The sequence below is a fragment of the Numenius arquata genome, chromosome 1 (assembly GCF_964106895.1).
Source record: "Numenius arquata chromosome 1, bNumArq3.hap1.1, whole genome shotgun sequence".
In the NCBI taxonomy this organism is placed as follows: Eukaryota; Metazoa; Chordata; class Aves; order Charadriiformes; family Scolopacidae; genus Numenius; species Numenius arquata.
Window position 1 is genome coordinate 133305698 of NC_133576.1, and position 26012 is coordinate 133331709.

Below are 26012 nucleotides of genomic sequence, written 5' to 3' on the forward strand. Positions count from 1 at the left end.
TACTGAGCGGTGGGCGGGGACGCGCAGTCGCAGTTGAGGGCTTGGCGGAAAGGCGGGGGCCACCAATCAACGCTCGGGGCGGTGAGGGAAGGCGGTAGGAAGAGGCACGGCGGGTTCGGAGCAGGAGGGTAGGGAGGCGCAGCCAATTGTACGCTGGGGCGAGAGCGGGGCTTTAGGGCAGAAGCCAATCAGAGGAGGCGGGGGGCGGGTCGGGCCAATCGCGGTCTGAGCGGGCGGGGGTGTCAGCCAATCAGGGCGCAGCTAGGGAACAAAAGGGGCTTTCCAAGCCGCCGGCCCCTTTCCCGAGAACAATTTCACATGACGCAACGGCTGGAGGAAGAGGTTTGCGAACCGTAGCCGCCGCCGCCGCCATTTTGTGAGCGCTGAGACTCCCGCCGGCGGCGGCTGAAGAAGCAGCAGCACCGGCGGCAGCGGCAGCACCACCACAGCCCGCGGGAGCCGCAGCCCGGAGGATGCGGTAGAGGAGCCCAGCGGCAGCGGCGGGGGGGGGGCGGCATCGCTCGGCGGCGGCAGGGGATTCGCGGGGAGGGGGCTGTCGGTCGGTGGGTCGGGTCCTTGTGCGGGCCCCGGTCGGAGAAGCATGTCGGCCCCGGAGAGCAGCGCTGGTAGCAGCGAGGCCCGGGAGGACGCGTGCCGCGATTACCAGTCGTCGCTGGAGGACCTGACGTTCAACAGCAAGCCACACATCAACATGCTGACCATCCTGGCCGAGGAGAACGTGCCCTTCGCCAAGGACATCGTCTCCCTGATCGAGGCGCAAATCGCCAAGGTTTTTATATTCCACCGACTACTACTCCTACCTATACTGCTGGGGGGACCGGCCGGGGCAGCGGGTTAGGGCGGCCTCGGGGGCTGAGGAGGAAAGGCGTTGGGGGAGACGGCCTGCCGAGGGGCGCGGGCGGAGCCGGGCTGAGGAGGAAGGGGAGAGGGGACAGGGAGAGACAGCCAAGGCCGGGGGTTGAGAAGGCCTTGAGGGCCGGGAAGCGGGGCGAGGGAGAGGCTCGGGGGGAGGCGACGGTGAGGAGGGCAGCGGCGGGCGGGTATAGCCGGGTTAGGGGCGGAGGGGGAAGGCAGGGGAGCTCAGTGGAGGTTGTGGGGGGGGGGTGGTGGCTGATTAGGGGTCGAGCAAGGAGGGCAGGATTTGGACGGAGCAGAGGGTGTTGGGGTGTGGGGCAGGGCCCCGGGCCAGGAGGCCTGGGTTGGCCGTGGGGGGAGAAGAAGCAGGCGGAGGGAAGCGTGGCCCAGAGGGGATCAGGGAGCAGCGGGGCGAGGCGTCGGGGGCTACTTCTTCCATCGCGGAGCTTGAGGCTGCTGCTTGTTCTCAACTCCCACCTACTCTCTCCCCCCCCCCCCCCCCATCCCATAGGGAGCAGGGGACTCGAGGGAGGGGAACGGCCCCCACACCGCCCTGTTCGTAGTGAGGGGAGGGTTTGGGACCCTCCTCCTCCCCCCAAAAAGAGGAAAAAAAACCCAAAACCAAACCCTGAAGCTGTGGGAGGGCAGCGTGGTTCGCGATTTAAGCCCCGTGTAAATACCAGACACAACATGGCGGCTTGGCAGTGACTGGGCAGCAGCACCTCGCCCTTGTAGCTGGGTTTCCCCCCTACGTGGAGCCAGGATTCAGTGTCTCAAATCCAATGTCTAACCCCTTTGCGTTTAGCGATTTCAACAGTAGGTGAATATTGCGATCATTAGAGATTTTGTGGAAGGTTGGGTGTTTTTTTTTTGGGGGGTGTAGTTTAAAGGAACGAAAATAAGGTTAACTTCATAGCACGCAAATTGTTCACTTCTGAAGGGCTAAATATAACGACTTTTAAGTACCAGTTAAGATAAGGCTATTTTCCCAGTGCGGTCCCCGTGAGATACTAATTTTTGAGGGGTGGGCACCCTTACTTATAGAAAAGTTTGCGGGTGAAAGGTGATCATCTGCTCCGGGTAGAGAAGCGTGTGTGGTGGTGGTGGTTGGGGGGGTGTTTTGCTCTGCCTGATTAGAGAAAATTCTGTGGGTTTGGGATAATCTGTTTGGATTTCAGGTGATCTGTGCCCTGAGTACTGCTAGCATTGTGTGCGTGTTTAATTTATTTTGGCTAGAGAAGTTAATTGGTTGAGGGTGGGGAAGAAGAAATTCTCCCTGGCTGTAGAAACTGCAGCAGCCTGTAGGATCCTAACATGGCGTCTGAAAGGCACATGATATAAAAAGAAGGGAAAGAGGAGGCTCCCTCTGAGCCCAGCCCAGGCAGTTGCTGACATCAGTCAGCCACAGCACATGGATGGGGGTTTACAGCACCTTTTTAACAGCAGCATTTTCTAAGAAATGGGTTTTTTTCAATCCCTCCCCCCCCTATTCGTGCCAGTCACCCCCTCCCCCGTTGTTTCCCTTGCTCCCTCTGATCTCAGGTGTTCAAAGGCTTTTTTCCTTTGGTTTTAAATCGTGGTTTATAATGGTGAGAATTATACTATCTAATGATGGGGAGGGAAGGCTCTCTTAAGTTATTTAATCTATCTTTCTGTCAATGCAGGATGGCTTTTTAGTTTTCCACAGACCTCTTCAGTCTAGTTTTAAATGCTGCCAGTGGCTGAGTTTTGCCATTCCTTGGGGAGGTGATATCAATCTAATAGATCTCACCATTATATCTCCTAAAGGGCAGTGGATATGTATATAATGATTTGTGATAAATATACATGCTGTCAAATTATTTTTTTTTTTTTCATTTCTGGGTGATTTAGAACCTGCCCTGAAGTGTGGGTGGGTTTTTTTTTTTTTTAAAGATGTCTTAAATCCTGTATCAATGGTGAGTTTTGCCTAGTTACTGTTTGTGACTGTGGTTTATTCAAGGCAAGTTTTTAGTTTCTGGGAAAGTGATCTCCTTTACTAAGCCACTTTTAAAAAGTGTTGCCTGGAGACAGTTTTGTTTAGTGTAAAACTTGAGTGGTCTACTTTACAATTTAATAAATGGTTCTGAAATGTGTGACTGGTATTATAAAATTTGTAAATAAAAAGTGTGAAATATGTATTTGTCTTTTTATTTACCATTGTATAGTGCAGAATTTGTTTCCAAGACCCATTTTGTATACAAGGTTGTTTTTTTAAACAAATTTTTGCACAAGTTTGTGTCTTGGGGTTCAATTGCCAGATATGATTTTAAACTTGAAATCTTTTAGGAAACTAATAAAAAAGAGCCACTCATTTCCAACAATAGCTTTCCTACATTCTTTGAAGGAACAGAGGGAATTCTGTAATGAAGTCTTTAATGATGAGCTCAGAGTTAGTGTTCTTCTGTGTTCTGGTGATTATGCGGCGCCTCCCTGCCTTTTGGTTAGTGTCATGTGGGCCTCTTTCTTGCTAGGGGATGCTGTATAGACCGCCTGAAAACCAAATACATTCAAGTCTGGGATTCCCTTTTGTGGTTATTGGAATATGTGCTAGATACCTTGACATAATAAACACTCCAGAAGAGAAGACTTAAATATTCCAACTGTATTTAAATCATGGTTCTTAAACTGTGACACCTGAGTATCTTATATTTGAAGCAGGGTAGGCTGCTAAACTTCTAATTCTGTGCCATAATTTGAAGTAGGCTTCCTTACTAGATTACCGTGCTTCCATGTATGATTACTTTTAACAGTCTGATGCATAATGAAAGTGACAGTTAAACTTGTTACAGTGCCTTTGCTACTAAATGATTCCCCCGTCTCTCAAACTTGAAGCTTAGCTGAGTATAGTGAGCTACTTCCGTACAGTGGTGAAATAGAAGAATATAACATACTATGTCAGGGCATAGATACTTGTGAGACAGCTCTTTGTTTCCCTAACAGCTGACTTTTTTAAAGTCAGAAATGGTGCACTGTCACTTTTTATAAAGGAATGCATCCAGAACTTGGAGGAGTGTTTTTAATGTGTCATTGTGCAGGCTGCTTTAAAAAAGAAACCAGTATTCCACAGACATTTTAATATTAAGTAGCAGTAGACCCACAGTCTTAGATTTCTGAGACTAGAGAGATGCCTTGATTCTAATACCGTTGCATGTTAGCTTGTTTACAGCTCAGTATTACATCATAGTGTGAGATAAGCTTTTAATGTGCTGCAATTAGTTTTAGCTAACCAAACTGCATTTTTCTTTTCATGTACAAAATACACTACCTGCCTGTTTTTACTTTTTTTTTTAATATGCTCAAAGGCAGTAATGTCTGTCTGTCCCCCTCCCAACTAACGAGGAGTTCTGCCCTCTTCAATGTTAAGTTTCAGGTCATGGTAAATTAATACACATATAAGGGCAAGGAGACATTACGATTCACCCGTATAAAAGTATTGTTGACTTGGTGCCCTTCTGTGAACCACCTTAAAGGGGGAAGGAATTAAATCTAAAATTGTAAAGCAAGAGCACTTCCATACACTTTTCTGGACAATGGGGCTGCAAAGTAAGGTGTCTTAATTAACCTAGTAGCCTATCCTGTTTAAAATGGGCAGTGAGGAAAGTCATTCTGGTTTTATCCTGAGTTTACCAGGTGATAAATGGGACTTACTATGAGTGGATGCTCTTCTAAGGGGATCATGGTCAACACACAGCTTGTGGTGTTTTCATGTCCTCTTCAACAAGTCTGTGTACTTGCTGATGTTTTCTGGAACTGTGCTGTGGCTTCTACTTTGTGAAGCCAAAGGTGGGCATTAAGACCACCTTGATTTGGGCCAGTAGTGCTTTGTGTACGTTTGAAGTCGCTGTAGCGATCCAGCGTCACCACACTTCTGCACAAACTTGCTACAAGTTTTGAAAATGGATTTAAAAAAAAAAACCACCGCCAAAACCCAAACAACAAAACCCAAGCTGCCTCTTGTAGCAAAGATGTGTCCAGAGTTTGAAGACTCCCTCCCATGAAAATCGTGGTTGCAGTTCCTGAGCTTGTCTGTGCATTTCCCCGGTTGACTAGGAATTGAGTTTTGTTTGGATTTTGGACCTTTGTTCTGACACTGCATTTTTGCATGCACTCTGGAAATCTGAACTGTCGCTATCTGCAAGTGCCAAGAGAGAATGGGACTACTTGCTCCGTCCGTTTGGATTACAGTGAAATAGTTGCGACCTATTCTGCGTGTAGTTTATGAAAAGACTCTTGATACACGACATATAGTCTACGGCTGCAGAAGTTCACTGATTTGGGCTATTTGCCAGAAGTCTGATTTGCGTTCTGTGAAATCCAGAAAAACAAATTCCTTGAAGTGCTAACGATGGTTTCCTGCTAACTTAAAGTTACTTTCTGACGTGGGTTTTGAAAGGTTACACTCAGTACACTAGCAGCAATACTGTCTTGTGGGCTTCTTTTTTCTTCTTTTTTTTTTTTCTTTTTTTCTTCCCCCACTTTTTCCAAAGCTTTGATGAGCAAACAAAATAACCTAAGGTGTTCCTTTTTTTTTGTGTGTGTAATAGACCCACTGCATTATACTTTGAACTGAGTATCGATTTTCCAGATTAAGTTTTTGTATAAACAAAAAATCCCAAGCCAAATCCCTTGATGTTTATAGTGGTAACCGAAAAGAGAGGTCTGTATTTCTGGGATTGGTAATCCCTTTATTTAAAAAGTTTAAGATATGTTTTTGTTGTACTAAACTTCTCAGTTTCTTCTTATTACTCCAGGCTCCTGCATCAGAGAAGCTCCCTGTTATGTACCTTATGGATTCCATTGTCAAGAATGTGGGAAGAGAATATCTTACTGCATTTACTAAAAACCTAGTTGCAACATTTATTTGTGTATTTGAAAAGGTATATACACTTTCAGAAAAGTTCTGTATTCTAAACAAAATTTGTTCCTGGTAAAATAAATACATGCTTTCACTTTTGGGCTTTCTTGGGTGGTGAACTCTACAAGTTGATTGGTTTTTATAAATCTCAGTACTGTGTCTGTGCTGTGGAAGACTATTCCTGCTGCTATCAAGCATGTAGGCTGCATGGTAGCTGAAAGATGCAAAGTCTCACTTCATTTAATTTGGTTCATAAAGGTCTGTAATTTTCCTATCCAGGCAAGATTTTAACAACAGTATTTTGGTTACGGATTACTTACCTGGATGGATTTTTTGTAGTGGATAGACCAACTAATTATGAATTGTTGGTTTATTTTTAAGATAGTACATAGTCTTTATGCTAAGAATACAGTGGGAATCAGTTTCTTGTGGATTTCTCGGAGCTCCTCTCTCCTGTAGTTAGGTTTCTCTGATTGACTTAATTCGTCATGTGCAAAAGGAGTGCTTAAACTGTGAAGAGTGAGCAGCACTGACATCTGATTCTCTCCTGGTGGTCTGTGATTTCAAGAAAATGTTGGGGGTGGTGGTATCTTAGCTGGTATTGCTATATTACATTAAAAATGCGTGTTAATTTCATTCAACATTGAAAACTGCTGCCATATCTTAACTTTTAATCGTTAAACCCAGTGAGGTAATTTTGCGTATTCCTCAGTGAGAAAAGCAAATTGAAGTCCAGTTTTTGAAAGGCTGGACTTGAAAGGGTTTAATTTGGATCAGAAATGAAGGGGTAACTTCTGTGGTTTCTGTTATGCTGTAAGAAAGTGGCATCTCATACTAATGAGACGAACGGAGCTTTTGCATATTTATCTATCAGTACATATCAGCGAGGACCTGAGATCCCAGTATGATTTATATATGGTTTTCAGATGTAAAATGCATGGTGAAGTAAGGAATAGATTGTAATAATGACCATAGAAGACTTTAAGTCCTGTGTGTAGAGTAGGTAGATAGGTAGACAATTGTTTTTTCAGTATTAAGTTGTGAATGTTTTTTTACTGAGTTGCATTTAATGTTGCAGCTGAAGCTCTGGATAAAAACCTTTTCAGTTTTATAGGTTAACTGTCTACTAAGCTAACTAGAACTATTTAGTTAATATGTATTAATTAAATGTGTAAACTGACAGTCACTTTGAATAGCTTAATTGGTCATGTTAAAAGGTGCAAGTAGAATTCCAGCGCTGACATTGTTACAAATTCTGTTTTATCAGTAAATGGTCACTGAGGTATCTTTAGACACTTAATGAAGTCAGAAACTTTTGCTCAGTCATTTCTGCACCATTTGCAGTGAACTTCATGCCCTCTCATTGAAAACTGTATAGAGGCACCCCCCAATAGCTAAGTATGAATTACTGAAGTTCCTGCTCCTCCCCAAAAGAACCTCTGAACTTCTGAGACTGTTCTGTGTCTTGCTGTAATCTTAAAAAATAAAATTGCAACAAAAAACATCATCATAGCCAATACTTAAAGATTGAATTGGGATATTGACCTTACGACAGCTGCATATATTTTGTCCTCAAATGTTTTTCATTTGTTGTTTAAATGAACAACTCAAGGTATGAGGTGAACTAAATTTGGCTTTACTGTAAATTTCTGACTTACCTATCGCGAACTAATCCAAACTAATTGTGAAGAGATAAAATGGGCGCTGGTCCCACAAGTCCACTTGTTCTGTGGCTCACAGATGAGTCTAATTTTGCAGCTGAACTGAAATGTAATTGACTTCATTTTAGCTAATACCCCATTTTTTGGAAAAAAGTCCTTCAGTGACTGAACAGCTGAGCAAAACACCTTTTCTGGTCACAAAGTTTGTTTTCTGATTTGTTTGTCATTGTTATACTCCATTCAGCACAAAGGCTTGAACAATGTATTGTCTTAGAGGCTGTTGCCTTTCAATATTTTTGTTACTGTATTTTTTCCACAGAAGTTGAGCAAGTAAAATGAGAATTTTGGTAATGGAAAAGTTGAAAGAAAATTCTCAGAGAATGGTAATACACAATAAAATCTTCAAATGGCCTTGAAACAACTATTCCACATTTGACCTTCTGTTACTGATTCCGTTGGTATAGATGTATGATCTCCATTGCTTATAAATTCTGTATAGCAAGTTCAATATGTTGAAATGGCAAACTGTTGATAGAAATAGGAAATAAATCTTAAGTTCTACAGAAAAGTTTAAGAAATTGTTTTATATTAACTTATCAAGCCATAGAATTGTTTTATTGTTTTAGGTGGATGAAAATACTAGGAAAAGTTTATTTAAATTACGCTCCACATGGGATGATATTTTTCCTTTGAAGAAACTGTATGCACTTGATGTCAGAGTCAACTCATTAGATCCTGCTTGGCCAATTAAACCTCTGCCCCCAAATGTGAATACTTCTAGCATCCATGTGAATCCTAAGTTTTTAAATAAATCGGTAAGTTTTTATGCCTACTGTATGAACAGATGGTAATACGTGTAGTTTTCATTTTTTGTATGCTGCTTTTTTACAATTTAGTATGTTAAGAATGAGGTATCTGACCTTTGTAGACAGGTAAGAGCCATTTGTGAATTCAGAACATTTGATGGGTTTGGTTCTTGTATTTGAAAACTGTATTCTGGATTTGGGAACGTTGATGAATTTATATTAAATGATGTACACCTGTCATAGGCAAATTCCAGCGGGGCAAAAGTTTTGTTTCAGTTATATTTTGCATTAAAAATGCAATTTATAACTGCTCTGCAAATTAAATCCCAGTTCTGGATCATGGTAACAGTTAAAGGAGATGAAGTTAGTTGATTCCGTCAGGATTTTAAATGTAACTTTTTTTATTCTGTTTTTAGCCAGAGGAATCTACTGCACCTACCTCTGCTGTCACTTCTCGTGCCTCTACTCCTCCAGCTGTTCCTGAAATACAAAAGAATTTGACACAGGAGCAACTGATAAGGCAGCAATTACTTGCAAAGCAAAAGCAGTTGTTAGAACTTCAGCAAAAAAAATTAGAGCTGGAGCTGGAACAGACTAAAGCACAGTTGGTGAGTAGGACAGCTGATGAAACTTTTATCATTGGGGCTCACTCTCTTTTGGACAGTGCTTGGTAACTGCAGTACCTTATTTTTTTCTTCATGTTAGGCAAGTGTAGCTATTTTAGGACTAAAGCAATGCCAGTTGATCTGTGGTACCTAAAAACGTTAAGTTACACTTAAAATAGAGGTAAAAAAAGTGACGTTCTTGGTTTTTTTTTTTGAACTTCTCTCCAAAATGATGCCTGCCTACGGTCCTTGTCTTCCACCTCTTCCCATGGCTCACAGCAAGCCAGGCTTTTCCAAATACATCTGCTCTTACAGAACAAGGAAGCCTGATCGTTTGAAATCAAGTCAGTTTCCTTACTAGGTCAAGTTGGTTTGATGCCACCATCCGAAGGTGGCGATTAAGCTGTGGTGTTTTACATCCGTAATGGAAAGTCTTTCTGTGTTGACGGTTGATGATACCAAGACAAAGGGTCTTTGAAGTGTAAAAATAAGAAAATTTTATCAGACACTCGGCAGCTTAGTTGCCTTGAACACGTGGAATATATAGAAAGACTAACGCTGTAATGAGACCGTGTGCCTAACTTACATATTTTGCAGTATTGACTTTGCAGTACTGATTTTGCATTATATTTCAATTTGATCTTTTGTAACTGCATTATTTTAACACTTGTAATTAGCAATTAATGGGTCGTTTCCAGAGAAATGGCTGAATCTCATAACTTTCAGGACATTTCTGTTTACAGTTTTGGTTTCGAGACAGGATATGACCATCTCTGGGTGTGTCATGCAGATTAAGGCTGGATTTTTTCCTATTTCAGGCCGTATCTCTTAGTGTTCAGCAAGGATCATCTACTATAGCTTCAGTTCCAGCACCTTCCAAGCAACACATGTCTCCCACACCTCATACAACAGTTAAACCACCCCATCAGACTCCTGTGCAATCCGAAAAAAGCAAACCATCCCCAAGTCCTCCACTTCATGATATGAAAATAGTAAATAGGGATCCTCGACTTAATCGGATGGCTCAACATTCCTCTCATGCTAAAGATCAATCTCATAGGAAAGAATTTCCACTGAACACGACGAGTCAGTCTGACTCCAAGGCAAACAAAACAACACAGGCTGAAAAACAAAACTCTACAAAACCAGAAAAATTGAAAGCAAGTGAAAAAACACAGAAGAAAGAACTTGACCAGTCAGAAGCGAAATCGAAATCACCATCCCCATTAAAAAATAAGCTACCCAGTACTAAAGATACTAAAACACAGGAATGTGAAAGCACAAAAGTATCTGAAATTAGCAAGCGGGATCCAAGACTGAAAAGACATCTTCAAGATAAGTCAGAGGGCAAAGAGGAGGAGGTGAAAGAAAAGAGGAGATCTACAGAGAAAAAAGAAAAAGAGGAACATAAGACAGGTGAACATAGACCAGCAGGCAGCAGAAATAAAGTAATTAATGGTGCTGTGCAGAAACAAGACACGACTACAGAGGAGTCAGAAAAACAGAGTGGAAAACAAGGGAGATCAAGTAATAGAAAACGGTCACGATCACGCTCTCCTAAGGCACGGTCGCCATCTACACATTCTCCAAAAAGACGAGAGAGGAGATCACCCAAAAGAAGACTTAGGAGTTTATCTCCTACTTCATCAACTCCTAAAATTGCAAAGATACGTCAGCCGGGCCCTAAGCAGTCTCATGTTGAAGAAGGCACTCAAGCAGCAAGAGATGAAAGAAATTCTAATAAGAGAAATGTCAAACAAGAGGTGCGAGATCCAAGGAGAGTGAAAAAAGCCCAAGAAGACAGGCCCCAGGAAACAGCAAGCCAGCATTCCATAAAAGCTTCTCCTGATCCAAAGGAGAATGCAGAAAACTGGCAAGGATCCAAATCAGGCAAGAGGTGGAAATCTGGTTGGGAAGAAAATAAAAAGTAAGTTTCTATCTTTTAAACAACTTCTGTTTGAAGTTGGTGGAAATTCTGCTGCTATCTTCAGAATAGTCAGCTTTGGGAGGCAGTGTTCAGACTGTTAAATTGATAAGCTTAACTTATTTCTGCTAGTGAGATGGGGAAATTATGCATACTTAGATTCCAAGGTGATAGTGATGTTTTGCCATGATGAGTTCTAATAGGAATGCAATGTTGCAAAGACGTAACCTGTACTTTGAATGTATTCTTGCTTTCAGCTCACAGCAGAATGAAGAACACCAAGCGCTTGGTAAATCCCCTCACCAAAGACACCGGGAAAACTGGCCTGCTAGTAAAGGAATTTTATCACCCCGAGCACCAAAGCAGCAGCACCGATTAAGTGTGGATGCTAATTTGCAGATTCCCAAAGAACTGACATCTGCAAGCAAGAGAGAATTACTTAAGAAGGTAATATTAATAAATCTGTCTTCATACAAGTGTCCTGGATATAGTTTGCTTTTCTTTTCTTTTTAGAAGTCTAAACTTGAACTTTATATTATAGGCCAATGAACGCTTAACATCTGGTGAAATAACACAAGATGAGTTCCTCATGGTAGCTCATCAGATCCGACAGCTGTTCCAGTATCAGGAAGGAAAGCACAGATGTAATGTCTGGGATAGCCCTACAGAGGAAAAATGTGGTTTGAAAAAGAAACCTCTTCTATCGGATGCAGAACTAACCTATTATGAACATAAGGCTAAACTAAAAAGAACACAAGTTCAACATTCATTGTCAAGGCTTGATCTATTGGATCCTGATGATATTTTGGATTATCATTTGCCTGATGCGTTGCTTTCTGGAATAGAATGTGAGCAAGCAAAAGCCAAACGTGGAGTACAGTTTGACAGAAAAGAACCATTTGGAGAAAGATCAAGGAGACACTCTCCTGTAAGTGGCACTAATAGACCTTTTGCCGATAACCTCTCACCGCTTGAGAGCCGACGAAGACTTGAGGAACAAAATGCTACTAAAGGAGCAAGAGGTTCTAAGAACTTCGATCCTTACGACAGCTGGGGGGAGTCAGATGAATTTAGAGATGCTCTCAGACAACAGGGGAAAAGCACAACAGAGTTCCAGAAAATAGATGGTGATGCAATCTGCAGGTTTGATAACCGTGAAGAAAGACAGCTTCTTGGGCAAGCTGGTATGTGGTTTTGCTTTATTTTACAGTTGTTAACCTCTCACTAAGATGTTGCCAATTATTTATTGGATTTGTTCTGTTTGTTTTTTTTTTAAGGTGTTCGAGAGGAACCAAGATCACCATTCAGTGAGCGTTTCAAAAGAGCTAGGTTTGAAGATCCGGAGAAAGCACCGTTTCCAGAAAGTCCAGGATCAAGATTTGGAGGCATTGAAGCAAAGCAGAGGATAAGTGCACTAATGGAAGACAGACCTCTGTTTGATGGCTCACCTAGACCAGCTTCTGCAAGGGTCGGGGTAGATGGACAAGGAAGTCCTTTTGTTGATGGTCCTGCTGCTGGTTCAAGTTCCAGAATTGATGGGCCACCAGGACAGGCTGCTATGAGATTTGAGGGGCCTTTGGTGGGGGCAGGTGCATCTCAGTTTGATGGACCATTGGCAGGAGCGGGGGCAGCTGGAGCCCTAAGATTTGATGGGCCACCAGGGCAGCTAGCAGGGGCGCTGAGGTTTGAAGGACCCCCAGGACAGGTTGGTGGAGGAGGTCCGCTGAGGTTTGAGGGACCTCTTGGGCAGATAGGTGGGCCTTTGCGGTTCGAGGGGCCTGGAGGGCAGCCTGTAGGTGGTCCTAGGTTTGAAGGACCTGGAGTTGGTCTCAGGTTTGAGGGTCCCCGTGGTCAGCCTTCAGGTGGTCTCAGGTTTGAGGGACCTCATGGTCAACCTATGGGGCCTCGAGGTCAACCAGGGGGTGGTCTCAGGTTTGAGGGACCCCATGGTCAGCCCTTGGGGCCTCATGGTCAACCAGGGGGTGGCCTCAGGTTTGAGGGACCACATTTACAGCCATTGGGGCCCCATGGTCAACCTGGAGGTGGCCTCAGATTTGAGGGGCCACATGGTCAGCCTATGGGGCCACATGGACCATCAGGTGCTGGGCTCAGATTTGAGGGGCCACATGGACCATCAGGTGCTGGGCTCAGATTGGAAGGACCGCATGGTCAGCCAGGTGTAGGTCCTAGGTTGATTGATGGACCAGTACACCAGGGAGCTGGTGGACTTAGATTTGATGGCCCTCTCGGTCGGGCCGGTCCAAGATTTGATGGTTGTCATGCAGCTGGATTTGATGGTCAGCCTGGACAGCTATCTCTCTTGCAAAGATTTGATGGAATTCATGGACAGCCTGGTCCGAGATTTGAAAGGGCGCCTGGCCAACAGGCACAACCACGATTTGATACAGCCATACCTCAAAGATTTGATGGACCTCACCAGCCAGCCTCTAGATTTGACTTGCCCCTTGGCCTTCAAGGTGCTCGCTTTGAAAATGTAGCTAACCATCCTGCCTCAAGACTAGAAATGTCACCATACGGACAAGGTGGTCCATTTGTCGACCATCCTGGCCAGGGCTACAATGGACCATCTCATGGGATGCAGTTCCAGAGGCCTGATCTATTTGATGGTTCGCCTGGACCAAATTTCAATGGGCCAGCTGGCCCAGGAGCACAGAATTTCCCATTGAGAGCAGCTGGACATTACTTTGATGAAAAAGGTCTTCAGGGTCCTCAATATGGAAACTTCAATAATATGCCAATGGGAAGTAATCAGGTAAGAATTGATTGTGTTAAATGATTTGCTTGCAGATGTATTTTTGTATAGACAATTAGCAGGTTTTCTTCCTCTAAAAATGGAAGGTTTTTCCGAAGAGCTGCCAGACTGAGAGCCAGTTTCAAGCTAAAAAGGTCATCCTTCTTCAGTAGTTTCTAGATAATTTAAGGACACGCATGCAATTTTTTAAGAATCTTTTTTTCACAATGAAACAAAATGGTGGGTTTCTACAAACAGTTTGAAGCTCATAATATGACAGTAAATTAGTGCTTTGAACTTGGAAGACTAAACTAGGTAATTGGAAGCCTGTGGTGTTTTCATTAAACTTGTACAAAAGTGAATTCTATATAAAACATGAAAGATAATGTAAGTGAATATACATGCTTAATTTTTCTAAGAGATGCGTAATTAGAATGCACCAACATAATTGTGTTGTTTTTTCGCAGCTGTTAGTACTGATGACGAGTTTTAAAGAGATACCCGTAACTTGGGGGAATTGAGAAAGATGTTGAACTACGTTTTTTTAAAATTATCTGGACACCAGCATGCTTTATGAGTTCTGTTTTCTTTGCTGTTGCCTGTTGGAATTCAAAAGGGGAAAATTACACTGTACAACAGTGAAAAACAGTAATTTCTTTCAGTAGATGAGAGATTTGAGGATTTTTTCATTTGGGGGATAATAATTGAATTTGAAGAGTTAAGTGATTGCACAAAAGCAGGTAATGTGTCTTGCTCACCTCTAATGGGAAAAAATTTTTAAAAATTTAAACTTTTTTTTTATAGATCCACAAAGCAGTCAATTAGGAAAAAAAAACCCCAAAACGCTTTTATTACAAGTGTTATAAAAAATGGTTTTCTACCTAAAACTTAATGTAGCTGGTTTGCTGAAAAATTTCTGCTTTCAGGATGTGTTTTGTGTAGTGGGTGCTATTTCAGTTCTTAGATAAGAATTAATAGTGGCATTTGTTAATAGACATTTAGCAGTTTCTCGAGCTTCTTTCTGATGAGCTCTGTTTTGGCGAACAGGAACAATTTAAAAGGATGTGTTTGGAAAATGTGATTGAAGGCTTGATAGGCAGAAGAAATATTTTAAAAAAAAATAATTTAAATGTTAGACAAAATGAGAACGTGTTCTGAAGCTTTTATAGCGGGAAATGAAAATGAGGGAAATGCTTCATAGTTGTTTGTGGACCTTTTAATAAGAAACTGACATGGGTCACTCCTGGAAGGAGTTTAATTTATATGAAATTATTGAGAAATGTTTAGAATGTAATGATAACTTCAATGTCTACTTTCACAGGTTTCTCTCATGTCTGCTCAAGCAGGGCCTTATGGGCAAGGTCAACAGTATTTGCCAAATCCTGGAGGTTTTGTTCAGAACCCTGCAGGTGTGTGATGAAATAATCAACTTCCTTTTATTTCTTTTGGATTGTTCTGTTTGTTAGTAGCCACAAAAATTACCCTTTTGTAATGTCCTGGTGTACTCGGTCTGTGTGGACTAAGGGAATCCTCTTCAGTGAGGTGGCCATAGGTGTGGTTTTTGTAGTACCTTCATCTCTTTAGAGGTTTCACTCAAACAGAATCACAGAGTGGTATGGGGTTGGAAGGCACCTCTGGAGATCATCTAGTCCAACTCCCCTGCCAAAGCAGGTCCACCTAGAGCAGGTTGCTCAGGAACGTGTCCAGGTGGGTTTTGAATGTCTCCAGAGACAGAGATTCCACCACCTCTCTGGGCAGCCTGTTCCAGTGCTCTGCCTCCCTCAAAGTAAAGAAGTTCCTCCTCATGTCAGTGAAGGCTTTCATTCGTTTTCATTAACCAGGTGGTTTTGCTATGTAATTGTGCTGAAAAAAAACCACTTTGCTTTTCTGGAAGGTACCAGTCTGTAGGTCTGGTTTGTGTTTGCCAGTGTGCGTAAACTTTCCCAGGATATGAATGGTTGGTAATGAAAAGCTTCTAAAAAGTCATAAATGGTTGAAGTAGGTGATGAAGTAGATCGGTCCTGGTGAAATACTCAAGCATAAATCAAGGAAAATACTACATTTTAATAAACAGTATCCAGTAGAAATTCGTGTATGGGCAGCCAGCTTAGCTAGCATTGCAGAATACGTTATAAAGGAAGCTCTTGCATGGGAAGAAATTAGCCAAATACTGGACATAAAGAAGGCTGATAAATAATTTGAAATAAAAAGTGTGAAGAAACAGGAGGCAGAAGTGTAAAAGTGTGTTATGAAATACGCTGATAAACGCAAAGTAAATTTCTGATGCTGACATTTTGTCTCCGTGCGTGTTGATGTTTTTCCCTAGGAGCCCTTCCACATTCGTACCCCGATAACCACCTTGGACAGGTTGATGTCAATGAGTTGTTTGCTAAACTGCTGAAAACAGGGATCCTCAAACTGTCGAAAACTGATTCCGCTTCAGCACGTATGTAGATCTGTTGTGTTCTAACAACGCGGTTTATGCACAGCTGAAGTGTAAAGCTTAAGTATAAGAACTTCGGTGAACTGCTGCATGTTTTTTTTAAACTGAACTTGAATTTTGGGAAGGAATTTAGTGCATATGATGGATTAACTTCTTAGTATCTTATTTAATTTGTACACTTCAGCTCTCCAGAGCGGTCACTTTTGTCTTTGGTGCTGTGCATCAGTAATTTGTTCTTGATTACAGTCAGGTTCTTGTCGATTTCTGAAATACTTCTGTGTCTCTGAAGACTGAATTTAAATGCCAGAGACTGAGGTGAAATACTGTTTTTCTAAATTGAAATTCTGAATGACTTAGAGTATCTTGTGTGGGTTTTTTTAAATTACATTAGAAGATTACTGACTTAGCTATTGCACACTTTATTTTAGCATAGTCAGATCGTATTTATTAATAATTCCTTTCTGATGTCATACTGAAATGTTGATAAAACACTGTCTTTGTGCTTTCTAGAAGTGAATGACACATCAGCGCAACCAGCTGCTGAAGAGGAAGATGATGACCAGAATGAAGATCAAAATGTCCCAGACCTCACTAACTTCACAGTTGAAGAACTGAGACAGTGCGTACAGTAGCATAAGTGCAGTAAGAATAAAGACAGGGTAGTATCTAACGCTTAATCCAAGGCAGCCAAGAGCTTTGTATGTCCCTTCGTGACATATGTTAGCCTTGCAGAATTTGAGGGAGGAAAAAGAGGGAAAATTAACCTGAGAAAACTATCTGTACACAAGTCGCATGTTGTTACTTAATCAGCAATGTGAATTGAAGTCCGTGTTTCTTCCTTTATTATTACTAATTTTACCACCTTTGTAGTAGTTTACGAAGCTGAGCCAAATGCAAGCGCTATCATTTTGTTCACTATTAGGTGATGAAGCTAATAGGCATGAAACACAACATTAGCGTTTTCTCATTAATAGTTTATGTAAGCCTATCGTTGGCAATTTGAATATTTCAATTGATTGTGTTAAGAAAATAAGGCAGAATTTAGCCATATTGTATGCTTTAACCTTAGAGGAGATTCATGCTTTTCCTCTACTCTTGTGAGCACATGAAGCAACCTACTGAGAAACTTCTTACCTTTTTCTATTCAAAGAAATGTTAAGACTTTTTTTTTCCTTTTGTAGGCGTTATGATAGTGTAATAAATCGATTGTACACTGGAATTCAGTGTTACTCGTGTGGAATGAGATTCACAACTTCACAGACAGATGTTTATGCGGATCATTTAGATTGGCATTATCGTCAGAACAGGACAGAAAAAGATGTCAGCAGAAAAATTACACACAGAAGATGGTACTACAGTTTAACAGTAAGTAATGCAGCGTGTGTCTGGATAAATTACAGTCTGGATTCTATGTTTTACTTCAGTGTGAGCTGTAGGATTGCAGTTAATTCACATCGTCCCAGGAGTTGGCCTTTGGTAAACAATGAAGCCTTAGATATTTCAAGTAGTTTTCAAATGCCTGTCAAAATACAAAAGGCAATTGTATGATGAACAATAAACAATTTGAAGCTCTTGGTACTGTTTTCATCGCACTGAGAATGGAATGGAAATTGAAGGATAGTGTTTTTTCTGGAAAAGCTTTTTGAAGTGTAGCATTGTGAGAAAGCATGCGCTGTGCTAACGCTGCATGTGAGCAGCATTTCAGTTTTAATGAAGTCAGATTTATTAAATATGGTACTTTTGGACTGTCTTTTTTCTTGAGATTTTTTTTTTTAACATTTCTGGATATTTGTCATTGTCTAAGTGTGAATGAAAACTTTTTCCTTAGGACTGGATAGAGTTTGAAGAAATAGCTGATCTAGAGGAGCGTGCAAAAAGCCAGTTTTTTGAAAAAGCTCACGAAGAGGTGGTGTTGAAGACACAAGAAGCTGCGAAAGAGAAGGAGTTTCAGAGTGTCCCTGCTGGACCAGCTGGAGCAGTTGAGGTGAGTTTCAGCTTGCCTTTATTAGCCCAGGTACCAAGAATCATCTAATACTTCATGGAAGTTTCCAGCGTTCTTTCATGCAGTGGGCTGTACAGGGGCTCAAGGCTTGTTCTTGGACCTCTGTGCAGTCACTTCATAGGTGGTGTGTTTGTGTTCGTAATGGCTGTTTCCCAGGGGCAGATGATAGTATAAATCACCCACAGTTCAAAAAAAATGTACACTCATTGGCAATTAGTTGTTCTAGCAAAATTGAAACAGGCAAAGTGTGTTAATTTACTGAGTTTTTCCATAGAGAGATTAAATAGATCAAGTGAATTGGACATGGTCCTTTGTCATTCAGATAGTGATTGGGTTTACTGGGTTTTTGACTTCTACACAAATTTCTTTTTTTGTAGAAGATAGACATTAGGACAAAGAAACATTTCAATCTTAAAGTAACTAGTAGATCTGTGTTTTGGTAGATGAATTGATGTTGCAATCAAATGCCAAGATTGGTAGAATTGCAATTTAATTTTACATGGTAAGCCTCGAAGAAACTAGCTATCAAACGATGAAGGCTTTTGTTTCAATTTTAGAAGGTACCATTTGTTCTTTGTTCTCTGAGCTGATTATTTGGCACAGAAGTACTAAAGAATGTTAATAGTTCATCTAAAAGTTCTGCCTTTTTCATTTGAGACTCCAGGTTAAGGGGGAGAGTGAAGATAATGCCATAAATAAAATCAATTAAATCCCTGTACTGGATTGTCTTGCATGACAGTAAAACAGCATTAGATTGTTAAAATGTTGTGCAGAGGCTTCCTAGCTAAAAGAGCAAAGCTTACATTTCTCAAGTGAGAAGGGTCTCCAGTGCCAGATGATCGTTGATCATTGCTCAATCTGCAAACTACACACAACTGATCTTTAATTAATGTTTTTTAAAATCATTTGTAAAGTGCAGAGGAAAAATCATGTTATACTCTTAATGTATTTAGCTGAATTCAAAAGAACCTTGTTTGACTTACTAGGTTCTTATAATGTGTTCAGTAAATTGTTGCAAAAATTTATCTCTGTTATTCCAATAACTTTTCAGAGCTGTGAAATTTGTCAAGAGCAATTTGAACAGTATTGGGATGAGGAAGAGGAAGAGTGGCACCTGAAGAATGCTATCAGAGTAGATGAAAAGGTAATCTTCCCAACATTTACCAGGCTTCTGTAACTCGCAGCATGTACCAGGCTTCTGTACAATTACTTTTCCTAAAGAAACATACACAAAATCTTTTTGCAGTTACATTTGACACTGTACTTGGCCTGTTCATACTGTTGTTTTTCTAGAGATTGTGAGATACGTGTAATTGACACTCTTCTGTTCATAAACAGTGATCTTGCTATAATTTATTTTAATGTATTTAAATGTGTAACAATTCTTTTTCAGATTTACCATCCATCTTGCTACGAAGATTACCAAAACGTAAGTGAATCCTCCTTCCTATTTTTGAAGCATTTTGCTTTCAGTGTTTGAACGTGCTGCCCGTTTCTCTTCCCTGTGACTAGACAAAAGACCCGAAGGCCCCTGGGCATGGCGAGTTTGTAACAGAATTAGCCAAGATGTATTTTGTGGTGTGATGTACCATGACAGCTTGTGTGTCATAAGAGCGAAACCATGGTTTGAAAACACATCACGGATTTATCGTTGAGTAACGTGCATAATCTTAGGAATTTACAAAAATGGAGTAAATGGGTGTTGGTGTGTGTTACATTTTTAATGCTCCGGGAGTTAGTTTCCCTGGGGACAGTAGGGAATAGTCTATGGTAATATGTTAAGAATTTCTTTGCTTGGATGATACCTTTTCAAAGTAATCGTGAAAAAGTAATGCTATTAAAGAATAAACTTGTTTTCTTGGGATCTTGAAAAAGAAGTTTGGATTTTGACTACCTGACTATCCATGTGTGTGTATTTTGAAAAAGAGCAAAAGGGATAAGAAGCTAAAAATGTTTTTTTAATGTGTGTTAATGCTACATTGACTTTCACTTTGCAGACATCATCATTTGATTGCACACCATCTCCCAGCAAGACTCCTGTAGAAAATCCACTCAATATAATGTTGAACATTGTTAAACAAGAAACCCCAGAGCCCTGTGACTCGCCACCTAAAATTAAAGAAGAACCTGATGACACCCCTACTGCCTGTGCAGAAGAGAGCACACCTGCATCTACAGATATTAAAACAGAACCTGATGAGTCTGTTTAAATGAACTGAGGTATGAATACGAATTTTTTTTTTTTTTTACAGAAGAGCTGCTGTGTTAACTCTGGAAGGCAAATACTTTTTATATGAAATAAAAATGTTCAACTGAGGCAGGGCCTCAACTACTGTTTGGTTAATAAATACATTTTTGTATTTGAATTTCTTAATGCCTGCACAGTTTCAGGTGTCATTGTGTGAAAGTTCTGTAGATGCGTGAAAATTTAATGGAATGAAATGGTATATGTAAAAATGTACAATTTTCACTTGTGGAAATGTAAATTATAAATAAAAGATATTTTTGCTATATATGGAGTGTAATGTTTATGCACACCATCAAATGAAGACAGTGTTTCTGTACTTTTTTCAGTTTAAATTGAATTAAGAAGAACTTTTGCTCAATAAGGTTGAGAAACATGAAAGCAAATAACTTCCTTCAGTTACCCCATAGGTGGGTTATCAAGGGAAGCAGTGCAGGAACTTTTCAGACAGACAACCCTACATTTCTTTTCTTTTTAAACTTACTGAACAAACTTACATATCCAGATTTAAAAAAAAAAAAAAAAAACAAAAAACACACACAAAAAAAACCACAAACAGGGAAAAAAACTCAAAAAAGACAGTTCTGGGTAGACGGGGAAAAATTAACATACCAGCCGGAGTGCTTGATTGAGAACACAAGTGCCAACAAACAATTAACAAACCAGGATGCCTGGTAGTTAAGTAATTTTTAATGATTTTTCGTTTTTCCATTAGTCAAACACATAAGAATTTAATACAGCTTAACAAATTTTCTTTACGTTACAGGGGGGAATGAATGTAAGAATGCTCATTTGAAACATGGTTAACTTTTTTTTTCGTTGCTTATGACTGGACTTAGATGGTAAACCAGATATCCTGAGATGTTAATATTTCTTAAATGTACTAAATAAAATTAAGCATATATTTGAGTGTGAGTCTCTTCCTTTCGGTATTGGGTTTGTGTGGCTGGTGTCTTTGTGGGATTGGACGTAAATAATATAAATGTGTGTCTTAGGGCAATATGCATTTAATGTTTTGTTCATTCTGCCACGTGTGTAGTGCTTGTTTTTAAAGCTGTGGGGAGCGAGACATAAGCACTAAAAGTCAAAGAACAGTGTCACAGTCCTGGTGTGATACCCCTGCAGCGAGGATGCTTGGGAGATGGGAACTCACCCTTAGTATGTGATACATGTAAAAATAATCAACTGTGAAAGTGGTTTTGCTGGCGCTGCAATGCTTCTTCCCATCCTCACGTCCAGGCTTCTAGCAGTTCTGAAGACATGAATAATTCTTTGACTCTCGTATGAAGGTTGTAGCTATAGTTGGGAGGGTGCCATGTTCTAGATGTCAGCCTGAAAAATACTTTTTGATTAGAGAAAGTCTAGAGGAACAAAAATCCTTTGGAGATGGATGGGGGAGAGGTCAGCTGGTGGGGTCGTGTGTGGCTGGTGGCCCTGCTGAGGGAGTCACTGCTCTGCTACTTGTTGCAACTCCTTCCTGGGACAGGGATGTGGGCTTGGACCAAGTGACACTTTGTGTCCTCAAACACCTTAAACTTCTCTGAAATGGCACAAATTGAAATTCAGAGGAGACTGAGCAGAGACGTGAGGTCTTTAAATATGTAGGAGGCTGTTAGAAAAGGGGAACAGATTACTGTGTACTAGGGATAGAACAAAAAGAGACCTGTAAGTTGCAGCAGCAGGATTTATGGCAGCTTTCTGATGAGAAGGATGGTTCAGCTCTAAATGGACCTTACTTGGGTCTGTGTATTCATCCATGCAGGCCTGTAAATATGATTGGGAAGGGTTCATCCTGCCTGCAAGCAGGACTCTGGGTGCTTTTTTTCCGCCCCATCAAAGGAACCTGGGTTCTCTCCAGGGATCCAGCAGGTTTTGGCCTAGGGGGATGAGGAGCAGGACTGGCTACAGGGAAAACCCATCGCCCTGAACCCTGCGAGTGCTTTGGTGCCGAGAGAGGGAGAGCATAAATGGGTTAAATACCTCTTGGTCAATACATCTTGGTGAAGAGAAGGGCAATGAAGCTGGTGAGGGGTCTGGAGAACAAGTCTTGTGAGGAGAACCTGAAGGAACTGGGGTTGGAGGCTGAGGGGAGACCTTATCGTTCTCTACACCTACTTGAAAGGAGGGTGTAGCCAGATGGGGGTCGGTCTCTTCTCCCAAGTAGCAAGCGATAGGACAAAAGAAAATGTCCTCAAGTTGCACCAGAGGAGGTTTAGATTGGATATTAGGAAAAAATTCTTCACCGAAAGGGTTATCAAACGTTGGAACAGGCTGCCCAGGGAACTGGTGGAGTCTCCATCCCTGGAGGTATTTAAAAGACGGGTTGACATAGTGCTTAGTGACACGGTTTAGTGGTGGTTTTGGCAGTTTTAGGTTGATGGTTGGACTCTATGATCTGAAAGGTGCTTTCCAACTTTGACAAATCCATGATCACCGATGGTCTTAGAGATGGGAATAGGTGCTGACTTGTCACACTTCTCTGTGAGGAACCCCATGAAGACACGAGCCCAGGACTGCCAGAAAGGTGCCACCCGACAGTGCAAGTTCCCTCTTCCACCACCCTTTCTTTCCCTGCTCTCCTACACCTCCAGACATCCACGGGAAACTTCATTGAGCGTTTCATTATCATACGGATGAACCCTTCCTCCAGCTCTGCCAGAGGGAGAGCGGGTCCCCCTCGCCCACCGAGGCGCCATGGCTGCCCCTGGGGCTCGGCCCCGCGCCGCCTCTCCCGCCCTGTCCGCCATTTTTCTCCCGCCGCCGCCTCCCGGGCGCCGGAGCAGCGTACGCTGTGCCCATAGCAACCGGAGGAGGAGGAAGGCGCGGTGGGTGAAGCAGGCTCCCCGGTAAGAGCGACGGGTTCCCGGCCGCTTCTGCCCTGAGGAGCCGCCGTGCCGAGGGCCGTCGCGCCGCTTCTCCCTCCTCCGGCCGGTGAGACGGGTTCGCCGGCACTCCTTCTTCCCCCTTTCCCTCCCCTGAGGGCTGGGGGCAGCCCCGGCTGCTCCCCCGAGCCCCGCCGTGGCGGCAGCGGGCGGTCGCTTCTCCCCCACAGCGGCCCCTCTCCCGCCTGGGCCGTGAGGGGAAAAGCCCCGCGGGGCGGCGGCGCCATGGCGGGGAGCGGGACGGGGCCGGCCCGCCGCCGCGCTCCCTCGGACCCGCCTCTCCCTGATCTGTTTTGCCCGAAATCTGCAGTTTGTGACGCGGGGCTCTGCCGAGACCCACACAGAATACCCCCGGCAGCGGCCCGGCGGCTTGGCCTTGGCCTGCGGCGGGACTTGGCTGGGGCTGACAGCCTCCCCTCATCACTGGAGCTGCTCCCAAGGCGCCCTGCACAGGATTGGGTTTGTCTGTTACAGAGACAAACCTAAAATTGCCTCTTTTCCCTTATTCTGAGCCATAGTGTTCTTAACTTAGAATCACAGAATGGTTTGGGTTGGAAGGGACCTTAAAGTCCAACAAGTCCCATGTAGTTCCAAGCCCCCTGCCATGGGCAGGAACACCTCCCTCTAGACCAGGTTACTTAATTTCTTTAATTGAATTGTGGGCAGGTGCTCATCTGGAAACGGAACTTATCTCTTCTCCTTTCCACAAAGGCGTTTTCTCTCAGAACATCCAATGAGTATTTGATAACAGTTTTGATAAAAAAATTGCACTAAAATGATGGAACTCGTCCTTTGCTTTCAAAATCAACACATTTTGTACAGAATTCCTGTGAACAGCTGTTTATTGAACTCCAGTCCCAGGGCCGTTGCCTTCGGCTTGGTGGTGGTGGCCGGCGCCAAGAAGCCAAGCAGCAGCACTCGGCATCCATCTCCCTGCTCTTGTGGGGCTCCAGGGGGAGAAGGGAGACAGAATTCACCCTGCTGGTGGGCCTTGCGTTTGCTTTTCTTCTGGATAATAAATAAATAAATATGGATCACCTTGAACTTGCTGCACTGGAACATTGTGTTCAACACGTTAGTACTTTGGCAAGTGGTGTAATTGGCCAGCTCTTCCTCTGATGTAAGTCTGTATAATTGCACTGAAGCCTGTAACCCTCGCTTGGCATAATGAGAAATGGCTCCCTTGTGGGAAAATTATGTCCTGGTGATATTGTCTCCTTAAAAAAACAACTCAAACCACAAAACATACTTAAGTATTCTTTGGAAACATGAACTAGATGACCTCCTGAGATCCCTTCCAACCTGAATTATTCTGTGTTTCAACGTTGCTGCCGTTTGTTCATGCAGTATTTTGCAGGATGGAGTCCTGGTTCCTGACTGAAGCCATGTTGTGCAGGGCAGGGATACAGCCTGCAGAGCTGGGGGAGGTGGAAGTGCCATGAGACACAGCCGCAAGATCAAGCGGTGTGTTACAGCACAGGGTGTGTTACTGTCAGCTGGGATTATTGAAACAACTTCAGCCCTCTTTTTCCTGTCTGTGGCAACCCCAAATCTGCCTGAGCACTACTATCAAGCTGCAGATTACATGAAAGCAGGCACTAGTAAGCTATGAAGGCTGTTTTTCATTGTATTTAGTGCCTTTTTTTTACACATACCACAAAGATTTTCATGCAACCTCTCATTTATACTCTAATATTTTTTATCTCAAATTGCGTAGCGATTTTAACTACTACCATTTCTTCTCCACAGGTGGAGAAACTGAGGCACTAATACCTTAAGACCTACATTTTCATGCTTGTTGACTTGCAAAACAGCAGCCCACCTCTTCAAGACTTCTAACAGCGTGAAATCTTATGAAACAGTGTTAGTGCATTTTGGTACTAGAATGATGGCTGCTCTGGAAGGTGATTACTAATTGTTTTAGGTTCCTTTTATGCTTGGCTATCTGGAGTTAGCCCCCTCTGCAGTTAGATCTACTTGTGCCACATATTTCTGTTTACAAGCTTTGGCAAGATATCAAGATGTTGCCATGGGGCTTGGATATGTAACTCCCATTGTTTCTAGTCACATAGTTAATCAGTGGAAAAGCCTGCAGAAGAACACAGGTTATTTGATTCCATGGCCTGGTGAGGGGTTTTTTGGTTTTTTGACCCCACTGCTTCTACATGTAGAGTTTGATTCTGTGCCATGGAGGTCAGTGAAAATACTATTGATTTGGTGGGAGCAAAATCAGGCTATCTATCAGGCTGCTAACAGTGTGCTGTGACAGAGCAATGCTGTAATTCTAGCAAGAGAAGAACACAGAATGAGTAACACGTTGTATAAAGAACTGCTTTTCTACAGCAGCTTTAATTCTGACATCAGCCTGTCCTGAAGCTGGTCTGTGTAGCTCAGTCCAGAGCAATTACATGGTGTGCTCGCTTGGTGAAGGCTCTGGGTGCCCTCCAGCGTGGTATACCGTGCTATGCCAAGTCCTTAGGCGGCAGCAGCAGGAGCATGGCCATGTGGAGCACCTGGGAAGTGATGGTTGAGAGCTTTGTTTGCCCAAGTGAGAAGCCTCGCTGGTGTTGTGCTTGGAAATGTGATTAATGTAAGAGTTTGTGGTGCCACATCTTGGAAGAGAGCCAGCGTTTGGGGTGGACCTGCTCCAGCATTCACAAACATAGATGGAGTAGCTGTGCTTCCTGCTCTTGCTGTGCTTCTTGTTATCTTTCTTCTGGGTCTTACCCTTTTGGGCCCTTTTCTGGGGCTGGAGGGGGCCTGGCTGTCTCACGTTTTTGCATATTACTCTGTTTCTGATGAACAGAGGTTTCCTGCTGGTGCGAATCCCAGTTTCATAGGCTACTCGAACATTTTGGTTGGTTCCTGTGAAGCTGACACCCTGACATTTCTTTGATTCATCACTTATTTCTTAGCTCTTAAGTGTTGCTGAACTGACTG

The 26012-nt window shown here is 42.5% G+C and overlaps 1 protein-coding gene across 5 annotated transcripts; it reads left to right on the top strand.

The window, feature by feature from the left end:
• The first annotated feature begins 253 nt into the window (after positions 1-253).
• Positions 254-20699, top strand: PCF11 (PCF11 cleavage and polyadenylation factor subunit). Of its 5 annotated transcripts, none has more exons than XM_074151278.1 (16): positions 254-790; positions 5649-5774; positions 8040-8228; positions 8636-8827; positions 9643-10751; positions 11006-11195; positions 11290-11932; positions 12026-13521; positions 14822-14909; positions 15827-15946; positions 16454-16562; positions 17125-17308; positions 17772-17927; positions 18997-19089; positions 19339-19374; positions 19943-20699. In XM_074151278.1, exons 1-16 carry the CDS (start codon positions 602-604, stop codon positions 20153-20155), a joined length of 5133 nt encoding a protein of 1710 aa, XP_074007379.1. In that variant the 5' UTR covers positions 254-601; the 3' UTR covers positions 20156-20699. The 5 variants fall into 5 exon arrangements, with proteins under 5 accessions (XP_074007379.1, XP_074007388.1, XP_074007397.1 ...); XM_074151287.1 differs by having other exon boundaries at positions 11290-11770; positions 12035-13521; XM_074151296.1 differs by having other exon boundaries at positions 11290-11770; positions 12035-13521; positions 16457-16562.
• Positions 20700-26012: the final 5313 nt, after the last annotated feature.